The sequence below is a fragment of the Myxocyprinus asiaticus genome, chromosome 3 (genome assembly GCF_019703515.2).
Source record: "Myxocyprinus asiaticus isolate MX2 ecotype Aquarium Trade chromosome 3, UBuf_Myxa_2, whole genome shotgun sequence".
Classification (NCBI taxonomy): Eukaryota; Metazoa; Chordata; class Actinopteri; order Cypriniformes; family Catostomidae; genus Myxocyprinus; species Myxocyprinus asiaticus.
In genome coordinates, this window is record NC_059346.1 from 59,951,580 (window position 1) to 59,974,868 (window position 23,289).

Genomic DNA, 23,289 nt, shown 5'->3' on the forward strand with positions numbered 1-23,289 from the left:
ACCTCATCGCTTTGAGGTTTTGACGTGTCTCTTTTTCAGAGACTGGAAATGATGCGTTTGCCTCACAATGGATACGGACCCTTAGAACCCACATTTTAAAAATTCTCAGAGGAAAACTACGGTTTAGAATAGGCTACTCGGATAATTGTAGATCTTTTCTCAAGCCGGTGGTTCAGCCTCTATCTTATCGTCGTCATGTCAGGGTAGATTGAGTGCTATAAAAGTCAGAATTTTATAAACATTCTATTTCTATCTTTTATTAGTTGTTAGCTTATTTAGATGAACGGCCACAGGCGGTCATAGACTCTTCTAGACTGATTCATCCCATTAAAGACCTTCTAAAATATGTTTAAGGGTAGTTGGAGTGCGCTCAACACGCGCGTCTCGTCCTAGTAAGCTTGCAATTACGCCTTGTGGTTTGTTTCCCTTGATGACTTTTAGAGCTAGACTACGTTACATCTAAATAAATTCATTTGAATGTATAAAAAGGTTTTTAAAAGGTTTTTATTGGGCACATGTTATGAATACATTTTCCTCAAACGGATAATTGTATGTAAATAATGTAACCTTATCGCTCACATATTCGTGATGCCATGTTTAAGAATAGGGCGACATGTGTATATTTTTCATATAGGCCTACATTTTTGGAAATCCCTGATTACACATTGCCTACAGAGGAAAAAGCGCAACTTTTGCATCTGTTCCAATGTTAAAATGTCCTGGCGCTATTTAGAAACACATGCTTTTCCAAGTGTCAGGTGTTTAGATGTTTAGATAAATACTGTATGAAGGTGAAGAATTGTAATTGCTGTTTATTCCTCTTAACTTGGTAGGCACAACTTTACAAAAAGCTGCTTCGATTCAGAATCGTTTGCGCATGAGAACATTGAGGCTATCCAACCGTAGGGCTCGGTCATGAAAGAAAGAAAGAAAGAAAGAAAGCGTTCGGATACTTTATTTAACATTCGAAACTCAAAAAGACAGCTTCACTTAACTTGATAAGATGAGTTGTATTGGTTGATACTTCTTGTTAAATCAACTGACATGAGACAACATTTTGTCACTAAGAAATATTCTTTATTTTCAGCATTAATATTTTTAAATAAATAAATATTCTCATTACAATAAAAGTACAATAACAAATTCTGTCACTGAAGTGACGTTTAGTTAGTGTTCGCCGTCCCGGTTACATCCATTTCCATTCCGTTCCAAAATTGTGCTTAAGCTACCCTGTACTAGCCATCCATGCAAAAAAAAAAAAAAAAAAAAAAAAAAAAAAAACACAACAGTTTTGTTTATCCAAAACAGTTGGTTCACTAATTTTTAGTAAAATTCATTGTGTACTATTTAATTACAGATATCAAAAACATTTGGTGACAGGAAAGGTATTTGGATGCGGAACTATGGGCTTAACAAGTCGTTTTCAGAAGAAAAAAGAAAGAAAAAACTACAAACATAATACATGTAGACAAATATACAACATTAAAGGGATACGCAGATCCCAAACGTATATAAAGGTTTTCTTGTTTCTCGCTATTTACAGGTGACGGCACACGCAGGTGCCGTCGCTTTTTGGCTGCATTCAAGATTCCACAGGTGTGGCGTACAGAGTCTGTTGATGTGATAATGAATACGAGTTCATGGGCTAATGGACAGATCTGCGTCCTCTTTTTCTGATGTCGGGGGTGACATGGGCAGATCATCCTCTTCCTCAGAGCACCGGGCGGAGGATAAGGACGACGAGCACTTGCAGTTGTGCAAGCCCGTCCTATGGGAGCCGCTTTTGCCTTCTTTTTTGTGCTTTACGCGGCGGTTCTGGAACCAAATCTTGACTTGCTTCTCGGACAGGTTGAGGTAAGTTGCAATCTCTATGCGCCGAAGTCTTGACAAGTACATGTTGGAGGTGAACTCCCTCTCCAACTCCAGGAGTTGCGTACTGGTGAACGCGGTGCGCATGCGCTTGCTGCTCTGCAGTTGGCTGCTGTTATTCTCTGTTGAAAAGAAACATGAGAAACTTTATTAACGTGGGTGATATTAAAATAAAGTAGACAAGAAAGGACATAGAGTCTAGTTAGAAGTAGACTTTACTGTCTTTTATGATTATTGATCAATGCAAGGCGTTTGACAAGAGTTACTCACCTATGGATATGCAGTGGAACTGTCTCGGATCTGGAACTGGATATGTTGCTTGGTATAACCCCGAGCCGCTGCTGAGGTTTACACCGCCAGAAGTTGAGTGCTGCCTGGACAGCGCGGAGTGACAGTACTGGGAGCCGAAGGCAGGAAAGGAAGCCTTGATAAGCGGTAGTGTTGGAGGCGACGGATGCAGCTGCGACGCCGTGACGCACAGCGGGCAAAAGCACAACAAACCCGCTTTGCGAGAGTGGCAGGAGCCTGTGGAAAGGCTGTGGAGAGGATGAGACGGATGCACGGCGTACGGAAATAACGGCGGGCTGTTCTCTCTTCCTTTCTCGCTGTTCTCCCTCAAAATCAAGGAATCCACAAGAAAAGATCTTGGCATCTTGAAAGCACTGTGTTTCTTCACTTAGTTTTTGAAAGCTTTTAAAAGTTTATCTGAGTCGGTCTCGTTCCAGTATCTGTAGCCAAGGCTCGACGGCAGAATGATGCTGAGGAGAACGTGGTCCTGCTTAAATAGTTGGAGAGCCAGTTCGTCCATGTGACGGTTACGTTACTAGCGGCTGAGAGCACTCAATAGGGTTTTGTGCCTTTTCTCTCGGCATTCACTCTGCACGCTTCCCTATTATTTCACTTGTTAACTAAATGAACTGCATAATGTAGTCTATTATTGTCAGCCCCACCCACACTGCAAGAGGCGGTACTGCCCCTTCTCCCTTTTGAAATGTCCCATCTTTTTATACTATTACTATTTAGTGTCGTTTTAAACATTATTTTCTTTCTCACTCGGTCATACGGGCACTATTGCTCTTTTAATTCATTTCATTCAAAGAGGGTTCCTCATTTGTTCTGCGTGAACGTAATTACGGAGACATAGAGACTCATTCGTGCATATGACTGATGTCACACGGCTCCTCGCGGGGGTTCATTCCACCTGCAACTCTGCCCCAATTATAAGACTTAGTTTCTGAGAGAGTGATTCAGGGGTTTCTTAAAAATGGGAATGCAATATATATATATATATATATATATATATATATATATATATATATATATATATATATATATATATTGCATTATCGGACGTAGAAAATTGATCTTAAAATATTGGTTTGACTCGGGACTCTTTTCCTTCACAAGATTTCAAATATATATCTTTTGGAATTATCGTTAGGACAAAATGTTCTCTTTGTTTTCCTGTAAGTCCGCCAATACAACTCACCCTATCAAGCTAGGTGAAGCTGTCTTATTGAGTTTAGAATGTTAGATAATTCAACAAAAAAGTATCCTAACGCTTTCTTTCTTTCTTCTGTAGGCAATGTGTGATCAGGGATTTAAAAAAATGTAGGCCTATATGAAAAATATACACATGTCGCCCTATTCTTAAACATGGCATCACGAATATGTGAGTGATAAGGTTACATTATTTACATACAATTATCCGTTTGAGGAAAATGTATTCATAACATGTGCCCAATAAAAACCTTTTAAAAACCTTTTTATACATTCAAATGTATTTATTTAGATGTAACGTAGTCTAGCTCTAAAAGTCATCAAGGGAAACAAACCACAAGGCGTAATTGCAAGCTTACTAGGACGAGACGCGCGTGTTGAGCGCACTCCAACTACCCTTAAACATATTTTAGAAGGTCTTTAATGGAATGAATCAGTCTAGAAGAGTCTATGACCGCCTGTGGCCGTTCATCTAAATAAGCTAACAACTAATAAAAGACAGAAATAGAATGTTTATAAAATTCTGACTTTTATAGCACTCAGTCTACCCTGACCTATAGTTATCGTAAGAGATTTTGGGTATTTACGCTAATCTAAATCACAGCATCTCTATGCTCCTCTATTTACAACTCAAGTGCATCGGGATCGATCTCCGTCAAGAAGTCCAAAGAGACGCGTATTCATCGGGTTCCTCATGGCATTCCCAGGGGACGCAGCTGAAAGCGCCTGGTGTCCCTCAGGCGCGGGGCCTCCCCGTTAAACACTGAGCCCTTTAGGGCACGGTTCTTAACAGTCTCGTGAGAGCGGGTTAATAAAACCCAAAGTAGTGTATTAATGCACAGACAATAATACGCAAATGAATAAAATATGTGAGTCAACGAGACAGATTAATCGATGTTTGTATTTAAATTTATTTAAAAGGGGTCGAGGCGCACACATGATGATGATGGTGATTATAGTTTTTTGCCTGTTGCGTTTGAGATCGCTGATATAGCGACAATAATTATGTGCTGCATACTTTACTGCATAAATGAAAGGCATGAGTACAATACATGTGTGAATGTATTAATCATAATTTAACACATTACTCACTTAAAAAAAATAATTATAATACAGTACATGTTGCTCCAGGTCCCCAAATTTAATGAGCATTAGAGTGGACATTAAATGGGAAACGGATATCTTTAAAAAAAATAAAGAAAAACAAATGAGACGTGTGAAAAATGACACGTTAAACTTGAAAAGGGCACTTCAGCCTTTCCATTTTTCTTTTCTCGTATTCTTCTTTTTTAATGCGCAACAGAACTGGAACTCAGTTTAACGTGTTTATTAAGACCGTTCCCATAACTTGGGAACTCGTTTCCACGCGCTCTACACCACCATCATAGCGCTTTCAATCTTAATTTAAATAACTAAAATAAGGTTTTAATGTTATTTCCATTTCTTGCCATTTATCATCAGCTATCGGTGTCAACAAAGGCTCTGGTGAGATCGGCACATTTACTAAATTATTCCAGTTAATGTGGGATACTGGGCTTCTCTCCCAAACTCTCATTTAATTGTTCACTTAAACATTTTAACAAAACTCTAATATTTGCATTTGTTAAGATATAGGATTAGACCATTTTGTTAATTACACCATAGAGTCTCATTTTGCACCGTACGTCCTCTGCAAAGCGCCCTTTATCCATTCAATAGCCCGGGGGTATGCGCCCTGGGGGAGTTTTAAGCCTAGTGCTCCTCAAAATTCTCAATTTATTTATTCTTAATTTTGCGCCGATCAATTCATTGAAGCAAAAAGGGCTACAGTGTCTTTTTAGAGAAAGAAAAGCGAATTGTTGACGTGACCCTGACAGGGGCTGCTGAGAGGGCTTGCCTAACGCTCGAGGGCCGCTTGAGTCAACAGACCCCCATCTAGCAGACTCGCCCTTGTCTTTCTTCCAACTAATTTTTCATTTACGGCTTTTCTTAGACTTGTCTCTTATCTATCAGATTAAAAGAGCAGCTTGTAACAAATCAGTCTGCCCGATTTACAAGAGCATTAAAAGCGGACAAAAGAGGCAGGCCGTCAGTACCTGAGTCTGGTAGACGGTGAGGCGCTGCAGCTGATTCGATGAGTTGAAAATGCGCACGAAACAAAATACTTGAATCCTGAAAAAGAGCCTTTGTACGTTTCTTTAGAAATAAAGCAATTCTGCATGACAAAGGACAATTAATAAGCCGTCTTTTCACGACCAGCAGCTGGTTTCCCTGTCAAGGAAAGTTGGAAAAAATTCGGACTGAATGCGCGCAAAAGCCCTTTGCGCGCAGACAGCTACCCAAGGTGACCCATTTGGCACAGTGAAAATAAGCAGGCCGAGGCAAAAGCGAGGGAACTGTCAAAAACATTTAAGCTGGAATATCTTGAAATTGCAAATCCCTTTATGTGGAGGGACGCTGCCGATCTGGGTTAGACGTACAATGGAGGTGGTTAAGTTGGAGAGGCTTTGGAAACGGACACGTGGCCTCTCAATGAGAGCTTCTTGGGAATCGCGGGGCTCGCAGCCAGTCTACAAACTTTAAACGCTGTTAAAACCTGATATTTTCTCTGTTAAAAAAATCCCAGAAGTACAATTTAGCTACAGTTGGAGTTAAAGATTGTACGATATTACTAAAAAAAAAAAAAAAAAATTAGAATAGTACACTACACTAAAGTGAATAGATTTAATTTGACCGATGAATCCCCGTGTGGCAGCGGCTCACTGCAGCATCTCCTTAAATCACTTTCTACGTAAAAATATGTTTTTGTACATATTCAAATCTCTCAATATCCCATAAAGGGTTCATGTCATAAAATCTCACATTTTTATTTAGTCATTAAACAGTTATTAAGCTACCATAGGTGTAAAAATGTGTTAATCTGTGTTAATGTGAGACCTTATATATATATATATATATATATATATATATATATATATATATAGTTTCAGCATATGTTCTGTTTACAAATAAAAACCTGTTCGATTTCAGAACAAGACATTTTAAAGGTCGTTTAGCATATTCAGTCGCACCTTTCTAAGACATATGGCAATGGCGTTTAATAACAGCTTAACAGCGCAAACATCCGCAAAAGACCAATGCTTTTTGTTGTTGTTGTTGTTTACTATTATTATTATTATTATTATTAAAACGTCAAGTGCAGAATTTAGTAAATTGGATTTCTGACCATTTCTAAAAATCCGCTTTTGCACTGTTTATAGCCTAGTTTGGAATACGCCAAGTATAGGCATAACCTCTCAGTGCTTGTGTTGAAGTCAGATGAATCTACCTTGATGGTGGCGTTGTATCCAGCCAGTAAATTTATACGACAGGCTAGTCATCGATCATGACCTTGCAAGAGCAGCCTTATCCACTGGCAGTCTATCACATTTGGTCACGCTTTTACTCAAGTTTACGCATACAGAAACAGGAAGCCTATTTAATAATAATAAAAACGCTAATAATCAAAAGTGTTTCAGCGGGCGTTCAAATCTCAGATATTCCCACCACAATACAAGACTGTCTCACATAAACAATCAAAGATAGAAGAGTGTGACTGGCTTCATAAAGCCCGGAGCATTTTAAAATTAATTCAAGGGTTTCCAGTGAGCTTTTACTCAGTATCACATGTTGTTCATGCAGAATTTAATCACAGAGACAATGCGAGGGAGAGAGGCTACTATTCGATTCTGCACCTGCAATGTCAAGAGGTCGAGAAATAATGAACAGGGCTGACTCAGAACTGCGCTTTCAAGTGTTAACTCTTGTAAACTGATATAAAGAGACAAGACATTCAATAATGCACAAAAAAGCACTCGCGTACCCGCCTGTATGTTTTCAGCGGCGCTTTCCAAACTTTCACAGCCTTCTAAATTCTCTTTTTGATTGAATTTTGCACAGTTAAACAGTTCCTGCCACCTCCTACCCTCCATGCCATTGATGTCTTTCTGACCTGATAAAATGCGCTTGGCTGCCGTCAAATGGGCCAGCTTTGCCTGTTCACATTTAAATATGGGAATTAGTCATGAGCCCTGTCACAAGCAGCAGAAATTGCTAAATTGTTGGCCTCTTTTCAGCGACGAGAGCGCCGGGGTCTGCATTCTTTACATTGAATTTAGCGTCGAGGTGAGAGACCTCTGTGGCTCTCTTTTACCGGGATGTCATAACAAGGAATCGTTCTGGAAATGAGGGGGCGTGCGCAAAAAGAAAGAGGAGGGGTGACGCCGTCCTCGGTTTGACGCAGCGTCATTTCGGTTTCAAGCGGATTCTGTCATTTAGCTAAACAAATGAACTCACAAACACTTCTGAGGGTGGGCGCATATTGAAGCTGCAAACATAATGAATAAAGTTCATGTCACCTTCAAGAGCTTTTGATAACAGACCAGTAGTTTGATATCATTCAAAATCCTAGAAGCCATATGATGAAATGCATCCTCAGAATTTTATTTCGGTCATGGTAGCCACTTCAAAAAGTAGCTATAGGTAAAGTTGCCTGAGACAGTCGATCCGCGCACCTTATCACGTGGCTCACTGTGCATGACACCGGGGAGACTCACAGCATGTGGAGGTTCATGCTACTCTCCGCAATCCACACACAACTTACCACACACCCCATTGAGAGCAAGAACCATTAATCGCGACCACGAGGAGGTTACCCCACGTGACTCTAACCTCCCTAGCAACCGGGCCATTTTGGTTGCTTAGGAGACCTGGCTTGAGTCACTCAGCACCCCTGGATTCGAACTCGCGACTCCAGGGGTGGTAGTCAGCATCAATACTTGCTGAGCTACCCAGGCCCCTGATATCATTTTTAATAATGTATTGTTGTCATTTAATGTAAAGTCAAATATTCTATGTCATTATGTATTTTCACAAAGTATTTGTCTGTCATTATTCAGTCATTCAATTTTTATTATAAGTTTACCTTAAGGTAAACTTATTCTATGAATTATTTACAGGCCTATGAATATATACATTTTCAAATGCCCATTTTGTAATAGAAGGGATGCCATAATATCAATATTATGAATTCAGATTGAATGATTCCACTCAATTAGCCTATAGGCATTTCCCCCCAAATTCTGAGTGGGGCATTTTACCCCAAGGGCCTAACATTACCTTTTCAACAAATAAAAAAAACAACAACAACTTTTTACTCCACAAATCTAAATACATTACTGTGTCCACAAATCTCCCATTAATAAATAGGCATAAACACTTTTAATGTCCAACATAATAGAATGTCACAGATCACAATTTTCCAATGATACAAAATTAGATCAATCAGCCTCAAAGCTGTTCCGGTGGAATAAATCTCACAAATGCTGATATTCAGATTAAATGACCAGATGAAGAGGAGCACACCCATTCAATAAATGTACTGAGATTAAATTTAATGCCATCTATGGTCAAGAGAAAAAAACGAAGGTTGGTATTTTTTATTTATTTATTTTTTTGTGGAAAAAATGACCATGGTATAGTTACCGCCAAAATACCATGGTTACTACACTTAGGCCTATTGTAAACTTTCAGGATTATTCTGTCATTTCAATTGGGAGCGTTGGCAAAAACTGTAGCAACATTATAGTCTATGATATTTTGGCCGCAACTATGTTTATCATAGTAAATATTTGAAAAGGTCTCTTTCTCTCCTATAAACTCATATACCACTGATACAATCACTAAGCAAATGGCTATTCAAAGATAAATATAAACAATATAAAGCCAACATCACTTGTAGGCCTGTATTTATATTGATAAATATAGTAAGATTATTCAGGTTTTTATTTATACATGATGGCAATTAAAACACTTCTAACAAAATTTTTTTGTTCTGCACTTCAAAGCTTAAATTCATAACTATAGGCTAACATGCATCTGCTGAAACTATCTCTAACAGGTAAATGAAGGTGAAATAATTACCTGAAATCAGTCCTGAACTCAGAATAATGAATAGGATGCTGCCATTGTCTCTGCATACAATCTTTCAGTTACAACAGCCTTCAGGCGCTATGCCAGCTCACACTTTAGAAGGGAACGTCGTTGCAGTGGAGTTGCTGCGCCATCTCATGGCACATACAAACACATACACACACACACACACACACACACACACACAAGGTTAGATGGACCAGATGTCGTTTCTTATAACGATTTTTTTTTTTAACCCTTGTGCGTCAATAAAAAAAAAGTTACTCAGAGGTCCTTAGAGGACAAAAATGTCCACGTCAAAAAACTGCCATAATAATATTATATATTAATATTATTTTCCACTTTCATTGACTTTTTTAACCAACATCAGGCCTGATCATAACTACCAAATATTCATTCAATTTCAGGTTTTTAACCCTTTAAATGCCAGTTTGTTTACATAATGCCACTATTGTTCTTTACACACACACACACACACACATTTCTCAATACGCACATACAAAACACACTCTGACATCCATACCAACACACCCACACAGTTTTAGCTGCATCATTTATTTAATTGGCCTTCAGTGCTCTATAATACAGCAAACAGAAAATAGGAAAAAGCATGTATTTGCTCCATAGGCTAAACATGAGAAACATGGCGCCATCTGGTGGAAAATATAAAAAATTGAATTTTTGAAGCCAGAGCTCTGGAACGAAAGCATAATAACATATAATTCATGATTTTATGCTTTAATGGCACTAGGATCAAATATTGCAGTTTTAATGGGTTTCAATGAGGACATTTTTGTCCTTAAGGTCCTGAGTGTAACTATTTTGTGTACACAGTTTATTATAGATGTATTACAGGAACTGAGGTTGAAATATCAAAATTCCCCCCAAAATACACATCTTTGGCAAAATGTATGCCGTTTTCATTAACACAGCCAAAATGATCAAAAAACTAAAATGAAAAAGACAAAAATGTCCCGAAAGTCGCACAAGGGTTAAAGGTAGATCTATAAATCCATGTCTGTTACAGGAATAACCAGGACTTGGGATTAATTTGAAATTGTGAGGTAGACATGTTTTTTAAAGGTAGGCTACTGAAGAACCTCCCACCCGATCCACAGCTGTTCTTAGGCACAGCATGCAGTCTACATTTAAGTTTGTGTACAATTTAATTACAGTTGGCTCTGGCTTTTACAAATGTTCTGGTTGAAATGTTGTGCATACTACATTGTATAATAGATAGGCTAGCTTTTGCGAACACTGTGCATATTGTGTAAACTGTCTGATAATATGTACTACCTAGTATCTCTCTCTCTTTGTCTCTCTTTCCTCAAAAGTGCACTGGCGCTCCACACCAGCAGGCGGCAGTGATTTGCAGTCAGTTCTCGGTCTACCGTTAGGAGACTATTGCGAGTGGAGTCTTCTGTCAACCTTCGTGTCTCCGCAGAAGGGGGGCAGTACGGCGACAAAAAATGATCAGAAATTACTGCAAGGTTCTCCAAAAACATGTCCGGAAATTCACCATGCTCCCGCACGTTGCTACGGGTAAGCCGAGCCCTTTACAGAAAGTATTTTATAAGCATTTCGACGTGTTGCGGCCAGGGGGCGTACATGTGGAGGTGTGGCCAGTATGGCAAGCGTAAACTAGTTTTTTGTATTGCAACGTTAAGAAACCTAGGGGTTTTAGCTAGAACACTGTGATGTATCGATATAATTCAACGTTTTTGATTTAGCTATTTGAACGTGCAACTCTGCTATCTCGAGATAACAAGGCGGAAAGTTGCTGCGCAGATGGTTGATGAACCTGGGGAGAGATCACATGTACTTGGTCTTCTAGCTAAGCGCCACCAACTGCAATTAAAAATTTTTGTTTCCCCTAAATATAGTGAAAAAGGGTTGAATGAAAGAAATCAGTGAAAGACAATCTTCAAAACAAGCGAAAGAGCGTTGTGATTAAACCATGGCTGTCACGATTTGATGACATTTTTAAAACTAATTACGTGATGTGCCAATTAATTAAACAAATTTATCGCAATTAATATTGCTAATAAGAAAGGCCCCAAAATAAAGATAATTTAGTTTATAATATGCCTAATTAAAATATTACAGTTCAGATAATTAAAATACATATCATATAGCCTAGGCTAATGGCTTAAAAGTAAAAACATTGTTTTATTTCCATATCATTGAACATAATCGTACTATTGGCATGCACTTTTGGTGGGTCTCACTTTAGTTGCGTCGTGTTTCATTTATTTTCTAGTCATAAGCCCTGTGTTGTTAGAGCACTGATATATATATATATATATATATATATATATATATATATATATATATATATATAATAATTAATCACAGTAAATTAACAAGTTAAAGATGCTGTAAGCTATTTTTTTCATGGAAAGTATGCAAAAAAAAAAAAAAAAAAAAAAAAAAATGTCCTACTCACTGAAAGATATCACTGAAATAAGTGTCATGAGATATCTCACCAGTCTCTGTGACAGCTGTAGACTTTGTAAACAGCCAACGTAAATGTGTCCGCCGGCCGTGGTCATTGACGCTTTCTGCCTGTCAATCATTTTGCGCGTTCTCATAGTGTTGTCATTGCAGCTAATGGACTCTATGCACGAAACGTAGCCTAGGTATTTCCGGTCAAATCTCAGGGGGCTAACTATCTTCCGGTATGGTATCCAGCTAACGCGAAAGTGTCAAAGAGTTATAGCAAACTACAATTTTTTCTATAATAAAGCGATTTATCACAACAAATGTAATTTTATTTAGTAAACGTTTAAAAGTGATCTCTTTAATGAGCTTCAAAAGTGCAAATACATACATTTTGAAGTTTGCAGAAGGGCCGAACACTGCTATAACGTCTGTACAGAGTATTTACATCCAGCGATTGTACAGTGATTTACATGTGAGAAATACAGCAACAAGCAATTCCAGAGCACAAACTATTACCAGAAGAGGATGTGGGACAGTTGCTCCATTACTCAGCTGAGGTTTCAGCGCCATCCACAGGGTGATGAAACATCACTGAGAAACACACACAATCCTTTTTTTTTCTTTTTTGGGATTTTTCTCGCCTTTTCTCCCAAATTTGGAATGTCCAACTCCCAATGTGCTCTAAGTCCTGGTGGTGGCGGCGTGTTGACTCGCCTCAGTCCAGGTGTCGGAGGACAAATCTTAGTTGCCTCCACGTCTGAGACCATCAATCCGCGCATTTTATCACGTGGCTTGTTGAGCGTGTTACTGCGGAGACCTAGTGCGTGTGGAGGCTTCACGCTATTCTCCGCGGCATCCACACACAACTCACCACGCGCCCCACTGAGAGCGAGAACCACATTTTAGTGACCACAAGGAGGATAACCCAATGTGACTCTACCCACCCTAGCAACCGGGCCAACTGGTTGCTTAGGAAGCCTGACTGGAGTCACTCAGCACGCTCTGGATTCGAACTTGTGACTTCAGGTGCGGTAGTCAGCGTCTTTACATGCTGAGCTACCCAGGCCCCCGAAAACACACAATACTAATTTTTTTGTAAATTATTATACTAACCCCTAGTCAAAGCATGAGATTACACATGAGTAAAGCACTATTGACAAAATTTGTTGAACAGTTGAGGATTAATTAGTTTTTATTCATATAATCTGTAAAATCACAGCACAATGTTCATAAATAAAAGTAATGATACAATAACAATTGGTAACACTTTACAATAAGGTTATTTGTTAACATTAGTTAACATGAATGAACAATGAACAATACTTCTACAACATTTACTAATCTTAGTTAATGTTAATTTCAACATACTAATAGATTTTAAAAATCAAATATTGTACATGTTAACAGTTAATGCACTATGAACTAACAATGAACAATTCTATTTTTATTAACTAATATTGACAAATATGAATAAATATTGTTAAAAATGTATATTGTTAATTGTTTGATCATGATACCTAATAATATATTAATGCACATTAATGAATGGAACCTTATTGTAAAGTGTTAACACACATTGCAATCTATATTTTTTTTTTTTTTTTTTTGCAAATAAAAGAAAAAAGGAGAATAAAATGTTCACTTCTAATAAGCATTCGTCCATCATCAGTGTTCTCTTCAGTTCGGCAGATCCCTGCACAGGCACATGACAAATCTCTCAGAAATGGGACACGATTCTTATTAAAGGTGCAGTATGTAAGACTCAGAAACCCTTGTTATTAATGACACCTGTGGCCATTAAGTGAACTGCAGCCAGCTGTCACCTGTTGCTCATGATCGCGCACACACTCCGTAGGGATGAGCGCATCGACCAAAACAATGACGTAACATACAAAGAGGCTGAAATTGATCCACAACATCATGCTGACAGATGAGGTAGCATAATTAAAATTACACAGTTATGATTGTTTTACTACAAACTTTGAGACTGTATATTATATTTGACTCTCCAGTGCTGGAACAGGGCTAAAACAAAGTGTGGATAAAGGTCTGATTATGCAAGACTGTAGTTTGAAGTAATCACTTATCTTTGCATGATACATTGACTTCATTTATAGATAGCCTATGTCGGCGTTAGCTAGCTAGTATGCTTTATCAATAGCTGTTAGCTAAATTTGGTGGATGATGACAGTAGCTGTTTATAAAATAGATTGTACATTATAAATATGTTGACACAATTCAGTATTGATTTGATTCCATCACAACTGTCATTTTGATAAAATAATGCGCTATTGTTTTATAATAATAGAATGTATATATTTTCTGTATAACCTAGTTATGTTACACTAATGAATGGAGCTTTTTGCATTATCTTGAACATTGTCTAGCATTCATTTCATGTGTTATTGTTGTTTACCTTGCTGAATAATTACAGATTAACATTGTTTATGACAGTTACTGTGCAGGCAAGATCAAGTTAGCTAAAATGACACGGATCAATCCTTATGGCACTATATTTCACATGCTTTGCAGTTATGTAAGCTTACCTGTCCAATAAGAAGAACGCCAATTCAGGGTCGGTTTTAATTTCCAAAACCGAACGAAGGTCCCTCCAGGAATCAAATGCCCTGCCGATGTTCACTAGTTTTCATTCGACTGCGATCACGTTCCAGCTTATCCAGATGGGATTCAGCAGATAAATGTTGTTTTGGCTTACTCTGAGTTTGTGTAGGAGTCGGTGTTGTGTTGGGAGCCGGCTGTTTGCTGGATTCCATCTCTAAGATAACGTTACCTAGTGTTGCAGTTTGTTGTCGCTGTTGGATTGCGGAAGAGAAGCACTGAGTCAAGGCTCTCGGGAGCGCGCATAAATGTCACATCCTTTGGATTTTCCCGGCAAAACCGGCCCGCTCCCTTCCCATGAAATTCAGTCTACAGGCTTTAATAGGCAACCTAGGAAGTCCAGGAAGGGCTAATTTTTTAAGTTGCGTTACAAGCCATTCACAGATTGGCAAATTGTTACATATTGCACCTTTAACGTAAATTTGACTGAAAGTGAAAATTATATTATACTGCATAAGTACAATACAATAATCTAATATTGACCACTATTAGACCAGTTGTATGGTTAGAGTCACTATGTTAAGAAATATATTACCATTCACTCCAGCATTTGCTGTGAAGCTGGAGTAGCATCAATTATCATATTATATTAACTTATAATATCACAGAGGGCTATACTTTATCTAGAAAAATAAATCAAAACAATTACATGTGTAATACAGCCGGAAACAGGGACCTTGCTAAGCCTGTGCTGGTCTATGGCTTGTGAATATTCACCCTCATTGTGATCGAAATATCTTAAAATACACGTTGTTAAACCACTTCTTTTTACTGGATGGAGCAACAGCTCCGTGGCTCAATGTGCAATGGATATTGTCCAATGTCATCCGTAGAAACTTGTGTAAATAACGCGTTTGAAAAGTAATTTTCCCCCGAGTCGTCTCGACAGCATTTATCAGCATAGGAAGAAATCGTTTCCAGCGCTGCGCCGGAAGTTAGTGTGCCCCCTAAGGCAAAATGTGGAAGTGACCGTGCATAGAGTCCATTGTTGAGGCCATATTCTGATTTATAATTTGTCAGTTGAGGGTGCTATTTCTCTACTGTTGTATTTGGCAACCGTGAGAACATGATTTCTGTTGGTTTCATCGGTATCGTTGCAGTGTTTTAGAAAGAGGGGGCATGGCTAAATCAGCGGCTCAGTCTGGTGAAAGTTAGAATGGCTAAAATCACTTACAGCACCTTTAAATCAACAGCCCTAGTTTAACAACGTCCACACTAACCTGATTTTGTTTGGAAAGTTGTTTTTACCAAGTTGCATTATCGTTTTCCAAAGCATGCTGTAATCAACCTTTTTCTTGAATGTGGAAGTGTTCTACGATTCATAACGGACGCCTGTTTTCGTTTTCCTGTCTCCAGTGTTTTCTCGTGCATCAGCAGGCCCGCCCAAACTCCTGACTTGGCCCCTTAATAATTATACCTTGTAGGCCCCCCTCAGACCGGCCGTGCCGGTATATGTTGGTGTTCTGGTATCTGTCATAGGCAATGCGCTCTCGATGTCCTGATGTCATGGTAGGGGTACTGTACTATCTGGGGTGTTGATCTATCTATCTACTTACATTGATATCATTAACTACCAGGGTTGGGAGGGTTACTTTTAAAATGTATTCCACTACAGATTACAGAATACATGCTGTTAAATGTAATTTGTAATTTATTCTGTTAGATTACACGAGGTCAGTAACATAATCTAAATACTTTGGATTACTTCTTCAGCACTGGCAGATTTTCCAGATTTTTCCAGAACCAAAAAATGCCAGTAGAGTAAGACAAAATACATTTATAATAAAAGTAAATTCTCAAAAAAACTAAAAAAACTAAACATCTTATAAAGTTGCTTATAAAACACAGTAAAGTAAATTTATATTGTTTTAAAGGGAGCATGACATGAGGAATCAAGTTTTCCTTGATCTTTTGACATATAAGAGGTCATTGTACTATAAAAACATACTGTAAGTTTCAGAACTCAAAACTTCCTCCTTACTGAAAAAAGAGCATTTGTTGAAACCAAGCTGCCAAAATGACTCGTTCTCTAGTGATGTCACACTGTGGGAGACATTTTCATCTGACCGCCTCCACAACAACACATCAACACCTACTCTACCATATCACTTTGGTAGCCCGCCCAGTAGCCTTGAGCAGTGAGATGGCAAGGAGAAAGCAGGTCAGTCAAGAGAAGAGAGCCAAACATAAAAGTGGGCGTTTACTGTCAGGACTTAAAGGAGAAGCAGCACCAAAACCGAGCGTTTCTGACAGAGGGTCAAAATGAGGGTGGAAAATGATAATGTTTTACAAATATACAGCTGTTTTATGTGCAGAAAACTTTACAAATATTATAAGTAAATAAGGAACATAATTTTTTTTTTTTTAAAAGACATGCATGACCCCTTGAAGGATTTTTAGATAGATTTAGAGAGAAACAATACAAAAATTCTCATTAAGAATAAGATTTTTGCAGTACATCTTTGCCTTAATTTTAAAGATCTTACTAGAGAATTTTATTTATTTAATGTGGATTTTATTGATAGAAAAATATAATCGTGCCTCATAACAGGTGCATGTAAAAGGGCAAAAATAGCATTTTAGCTTAGCATAAAGCTTACTATTCACATCAATTTACACAAGGTTAACAATTTCTGCTGCTCCAAAAATATACACAACGACATCATTTTCTAGGTGGATTCAAATCAACACCACTTCTGTCACTTTTGTAGTATTAAAGGGATAGTTCATCCCAAAATAAAAATTCTCTCATCATTTACTCACCCTCTTGTTATCCCAGATGTGTGTGACTTACTTCTGCTGAACACAAACTGACATTTTTAGAAGAATATTTCAGCTCTATATGTCCATACAATGCAAGTGAGCACATAAAGGCAATCCTTATGACTCCAGTGGTGTAATCCATGTCTTTTGAAGAGATTTGATAGCTGTGGGTGAGAAACAGATCAATATTTAAGTAATGTAACTTTTATGCTGCTTTTATGTGCTTTTTTGACCTTCAAAGTTCTGGGCACCATTTACTTGCATTGTATGGACCTACAGAGCTGAAATATTCTTCTGAAAATCTTTATTTGTGTTCAGCAAAAGAAAGAAAGTCATACACATCTGGGATGGCATGAGGTTGAGTAAATGATGAGAGAATTTTAGTTATTGGGTGATCTACCCCTTTAAGGAAACTAAATTACCGTGCAAGTCAAAAGCAGTAACTACAATGCCTCAAAACTGACTTATGAAAAAAAAAAAAAACGGTGTAGTTACTGCATTTTTGGCTTTGTATGGTAGCATTAATGACTAAATAGATGTAATAAAGGGAAAGTCGATCACAATTCAATATGCAAATATTACAGTTACCTAAATTGGCCTGAATTTTGAATGGCGAACATTATAACAGTGAAAGTCAATGATAAAGTCAGATTTTAATCTTACATTGCTTAGAAAGTATATATATAAAGTTTATTAAAAAAGCTCATTTAGATAGCATAGATATTGATGATATTATCTACAAAAGAAAGTTTGAATGGAGTCATTCAGCAGTTCGAGGTGAATTAATAGCGGCCACTTTTTCAGCTGCCTTGGTTCCAGAAGTTTTTTCCATTCTTTTCTTCCATAGGGATTTAATAAAATCCTTTATAAAAGAGTTCTAAGCCGTGAACCACACCAGTCAGCTCTGAGGTAAATAACAACATTATAAACTTTGATTTGAAGCTAAAAGATATTTGAAAATTGGACAAAAAGACAAAGGTACAAGACTAGGGATGCACCGATACCACTTTTTCTCTTCTGATCCGGTATCGGAAATCTCAGTATCGGCCGATACCGATCCCAATCCGATACCAGTGTTGTTTTTTTGCATAATCAGTTTAGAATATCTTTACATTATTGTGTGGAACTAATTGGGTGTACTCTTTATTGTGTAAAGAAACACAAACCTCTAACTACACATTATTTCAATATAAATGTATAGCTTATTAAGAAAAACTTTATTGTTAACTAGTATACTGGATAATGTAGCAGCAAAATTAACAGTAATTCCAGTATAAGTCATCTGTAGAAAGGAAGCTGTTTTTTTTATTTATTTTATTGCAAAAAATGTTCAACTTCTATTCTGGACTTTTGTTCAATTTAGTTGTAAGATATCAGCTCACTTTTCATTCACACAGTTATTTTTTGGAACCCATTCAACTTAAATATTATTATAATTTGTAAACAAATGATAATAATAATAATATATTATAATAGTAATATATCTCAATAGTGCACCTTTTGTCACGGATCCACCGGTCTCTCTCTCTCTTCCTCACTGCCCTCAGTGCTCACTCTTCACTGAGTTCTGATTACATGCACCTGCATATCATTAGTGGCTAATCAAGGACTGCATATATACCCTGCTTTCACACACACTCTTTGTCTGTTCTCATCGATAGTATCTCTGAGACTCAACACCTTTCTACTATGTCAAACATACCTGTGTCTTCATTATTGCCTGCAAGTATCATAAGACTGTTGTGAGTTATCTGTTCATCATGTCTACAGGTGCATCTCAATAAATTAGAATGTCGTGGAAAAGTTCATTTATTTCAGTAATTCAACTCAAATTGTGAAACTCATGTATTAAATAAATTCAGTGCACACGGACTGAAGTAGTTTAAGTCTTTGGTTCTTTTAATTGTGATGATTTTGGCTCACATTTAACAAAAACCCACCAATTCACTATCTCAACAAATTAGAATATGGTGACATGCCAATCAGCTAATCAACTCAAAACACCTGCAAAGTTTTCCTGAGCCTTCAAAATGGTCTCTCAGTTTGGTTCACTAGGCTACACCATCATGGGGAAGACTGCTGATCTGACAGTTGTCCAGAAGACAATCATTGACACCCTTCACAAGGAGGGTAAGCCACAAACATTCATTGCCAAAGAAGCTGGCTGTTCACAGAGTGCTGTATCCAAGCATGTTAACAGAAAGTTGAGTGGAAGGAAAAAGTGTTGAAGAAAAAGATGCACAACCAACCGAGAGAACCGCAGCCTTATGATTGTCCAGCAAAATCGATTCAAGAATTTGGGTGAACTTCACAAGGAATGGACTGAGGCTGGGGTCAAGGCATCAAGAGCCACCACACACAGACATGTCAAGGAATTTGGCTACAGTTGTCGTATTCCTCTTGTTAAGCCACTCCTGAACCACAGACAACGTCAGAGGCGTCTTACCTGGGCTAAGGAGAAGAAGAACAGGACTGTTGCCCAGTGTTCCAAAGTCCTCTTTTCAGATGAGAGCAAGTTTTTGTATTTCATTTGGAAACCAAGGTCCTAGAGTCTGGAGGAAGGGTGGAGAAGCTCATAGCCCAAGTTGCTTGAAGTCCAGTGTTAAGTTTCCACAGTCTCTGATGATTTGGGGTGCAATGACATCTGCTGGTGTTGGTCCATTGTGTTTTTTGAAAACCAAAGTCACTGCACCCATTTACCAAGAAATTTTGGAGCACTTCATGCTTCCTTCTGCTGACCAGCTTTTTAAAGATGCTGATTTCATTTTCCAGCAGGATTTGGCACCTGCCCACACTGCCAAAAGCACCAAAGGTTGGTTAAATGACCATGGTGTTGGTGTGCTTGACTGGCCAACAAACTCACCAGACCTGAACCCCATAGAGAATCTATGGGGTATTGTCAAGAGGAAAATGAGAAACAAGAGACCAAAAAATGCAGATGAGCTGAAGGCCACTGTCAAAGAAACCTGGGCTTCCATACCACCTCAGCAGTGCCACAAGCTGATCACCTCCATGCCACGCTGAATTGAGGCAGTATTTAAAGCAAAAGGAGCCCCTACCAAGTATTGAGTACATATACAGTAAATGAACATACTTTCCAGAAGGCCAACAATTCACTAAAAATGTTTTTTTTATTGGTCTTATGATGTATTCTAATTTGTTGAGATAGTGAATTGGTGGGTTTTTGTTAAATGTGAGCCAAAATCATCACAATTAAAAGAACCAAAGACTTAAACTACTTCAGTCTGTGTGCACTGAATTTATTTAATACACAAGTTTCACAATTTGAGTTGAATTACTGAAATAAATGAACTTTTCCACGACATTCTAATTTATTGAGATGCACCTGTATACCCTGTCTGGATATTACTCACCTGCTGTTTGCTACTCTGCTCAACTGGATTTACTCGCAATGTTTACATCACTGTTTCAATCATCTGTTCAATAAACCCTGCTACTGAGTTCATATCTCTGCCTCCGTGAGTCTGTCCTTGACAACTTTACCTTTTAAAACCCTCACGCTTTTATTTTGACATTGTAAACTCTAGTAAGTCCTGTATGTGTCTGTTTGTAGGAAAGTTCACAGTAGTTTAATTCGCTTCTTTTTCAAATTCTGGTCAAATGCACTTCCGGTGCCATTCTAAATGCATATAAGTGAACCAAACTATTGAGCATCTACATCTGAGATGATGTTTGTGAGTAGCGCTCAAATATTGCGCACTGCATGAAGGCTAAAAATAGCCGTGGGTGTGTGTAAACGGAGCAGTGCCATTCAATAACGTGCTGGAGCTGCATGTGCATTTTATATATTTACTTATAAAACACAGCCTTTTATGATTCACAGAGCTATCACACGTCTTCAAGTGGCTTTGAATAAAATGCATGAGTCATATGAACTGCTTTAATTTTGTTTTAATTGCCATTTTTTGAGCTTGACAGTAACGAACATGACTAACACACAGTATCGGATTTGGATCGGGCTCGTAGGACCGATAACCGATCCATTTAAAAACATCAGTATCGGAGCAGATACCGATCCAGGTATCGGATCGGTGCATCACTATACAAGACTGTGTACTTACATGTGAGGGAATAAACTACAACCCCATGAAGCATTGCGAATGATATAATCAAATTAAAAACAATGGAAAAACATAAAACTAGTTGTTGATTATAAGTGTAGAAATGATGTATTTAAATTTCATTGCAATAAATTAGTTAGTGTAGGAAGACCAACTAGATTAAGTCATTCATGGTATGTCGTGAGTGGGCAGTCACTGCAGAGCTTGTTTGGCGTGCATTGTTTGCCACGATTCTCTGATTGGCTGAGCCTGTCAGTATAATGGGTACTGTAGTTCTTCATCAGGAATTCTGCTATTAAACAATTTCAAAAATTGAAATAACGAGGAATGATGGCTTTAACAGATGCTTACCATCAATTAACGTCCTTGGAGCTCATGGTAGTAGATCTGTTTTTAAAGATTTATAAGTTATTGTTAAAAATCAATTCGCTAGGAAAAAAAAACAGATTTTTACACCCGGAACCCGACTGTTGCACTCTGTTGAATGGAACGTTTGAAGAATATCAATAAAGTGCTGCCTTGTAAGCACTGTCAAAATGACTACTGTGAAATCTGTTACCCTTCAATAAAAAGGTATTTACTAAGCCAGTGATTGTTTATGTTTTGTTTTAGGTGTTCGGCAAAAGACAACAATCCAGTATGCCACACGGCCAGACCTGCCAAAGCTGGCCTACAGGAAGCTGACAGGGAAGAGTCCTGGAGTGGTTTTCCTGCCTGGTTTTGCCTCCAACATGGGCGGTCAGAAAGCAGAAGCCTTGGAGGAGTTCTGCAAGTCTTTGGGCCACTCATACCTCCGGTAATAACGCTGTATAGGTGGTTTGCTCTACGATCATAAAGAGTCATGCCTTTTTTCAGTAAGACAGAGCAATGGCCTGCCTTTAATTTGTGCACTATTTGTGCATGCTTGTATGGAGGAGGAAATGGAAAATGTAGTGCTTTCTGGTGCATTTACAGTGGCAAGAATAAATATGTGAACCCTTTGGAAATAGGTGGTTTTCTGCATTAATTGGTCATAAAATGTGATCTCATCTTCATCAAAGTCACAAGCATAGACAAACACAATGTGCTTAAGCTAACAACAGACAAACAGTTATAATATTTAATGTCTTTATTGAACACATTCCATTAAACATTCACAGTGCTGTGGAAAAAGTAAGTGAAACCTTGGATTTATTAACTGGTTGATCCTCCTCTGGCAGCAATAACCTTAACCGAGTGTTTCCGGTAGCTGCGGATTAGACCTGGACAATGTTCAGAAGGAATTTTGGACCATTCTTCCTTACAGAACTGCTTCAGCTCAGCCATATTCTTAGGATGTCTGGTGTGAATGGCTCTCTTGAAGTCCACAGTATCTATATTGGGTTAAGGTCTGTTCTCCACTGGGCAACTCCAAAAGGTGTTTTTTTTTTTCTTAAGCCATTCTGTAGTTGATTTACATCAGTGTTTAGGGTTATTGTCCTGCTGCACTACCAAACTTATACTGAGCTTCAGCTGGCAAACAGCCACCCTGATATTATCCTGTAGGATATCTTTATAAACTCTGTAATTTGTTTTTCCCTCGATGATGGCAAACGATACAGGCCATGAAGCAGCAAAGCAGTCCCAAATCATGATGCTCCCTCCACCGTACTTCACCCGTGGGATGATGTTTTCATGTTGGCATGCGGTGCCCTTTTTTATGCCATATGTAGTGCTACATGTTCTTCCCAAACAATTCAACCTTAGTTTCATCAGTCCACAAATTTTTTTCCATAGTCCTTTTCCACCGACATGATTCGGGGGCGGGTTCCTGGGCATTCTCGAACTGTTACGTGCATTTCCACTGCACAAAAGGCAGTTTCAGGGCTTGCTAGTCTTTGTGTAAGAACCGATTATGTCAGGCAGCAGAGGGCAGGACAATGTGTCGTCACCAGGTAAAGTTTTCCCAAACAAAAACAGATTGGACAGCTGCCGTCTGCAGCAAGGAGTACTTCTTTACTCTATATCAACAATGAAAAAAACACAAAATGTCAGACATTACAGACATAAAAGCGTTCAGGAATAACGGATGAAATGCGATATGGTA

The 23,289-nt window shown here is 38.2% G+C and overlaps 2 protein-coding genes across 2 annotated transcripts in view; one reads left to right on the forward strand and one right to left on the reverse strand.

Annotated features, from left to right (window-relative positions):
* Window positions 1-1,342: 1,342 nt before the first annotated feature.
* LOC127426353 (GS homeobox 1-like) lies at window positions 1,343-2,575 on the reverse strand. The gene is made up of 2 exons (XM_051673113.1): window positions 2,140-2,575; window positions 1,343-1,991 (listed from the first exon to the last, which is right to left on the reverse strand). The coding sequence occupies exons 1-2, from the start codon at window positions 2,519-2,521 to the stop codon at window positions 1,639-1,641; spliced, it is 735 nt and encodes a 244-aa protein (XP_051529073.1). The 5' UTR covers window positions 2,522-2,575; the 3' UTR covers window positions 1,343-1,638.
* An 8,145-nt stretch (window positions 2,576-10,720) lies between these two features.
* Window positions 10,721-23,289, forward strand: part of LOC127426322 (palmitoyl-protein thioesterase ABHD10, mitochondrial-like) — a 28,013-nt gene continuing 15,444 nt past the window's right edge. Inside the window, exons 1-2 of the mRNA XM_051673073.1 lie at window positions 10,721-10,860; window positions 21,837-22,020. Of these exons, the coding sequence (XP_051529033.1) occupies window positions 10,788-10,860; window positions 21,837-22,020 (257 nt within the window). The 5' untranslated portion in view covers window positions 10,721-10,787. The remainder of the gene's footprint in view (window positions 10,861-21,836; window positions 22,021-23,289) is intronic.

Bases quoted from the DNA above. Each gene is read 5' to 3' on its own strand.
- LOC127426353 (XM_051673113.1), bottom strand. From the start codon at position 2,521: ATGCCAAGATCTTTTCTTGTGGATTCCTTGATTTTGAGGGAGAACAGC. The intron at 1,992-2,139 runs GTGAGTAACTCT...TCTTTTCAACAG, and splicing joins GTTCCACTGCATATCCATAG to AGAATAACAGCAGCCAACTG.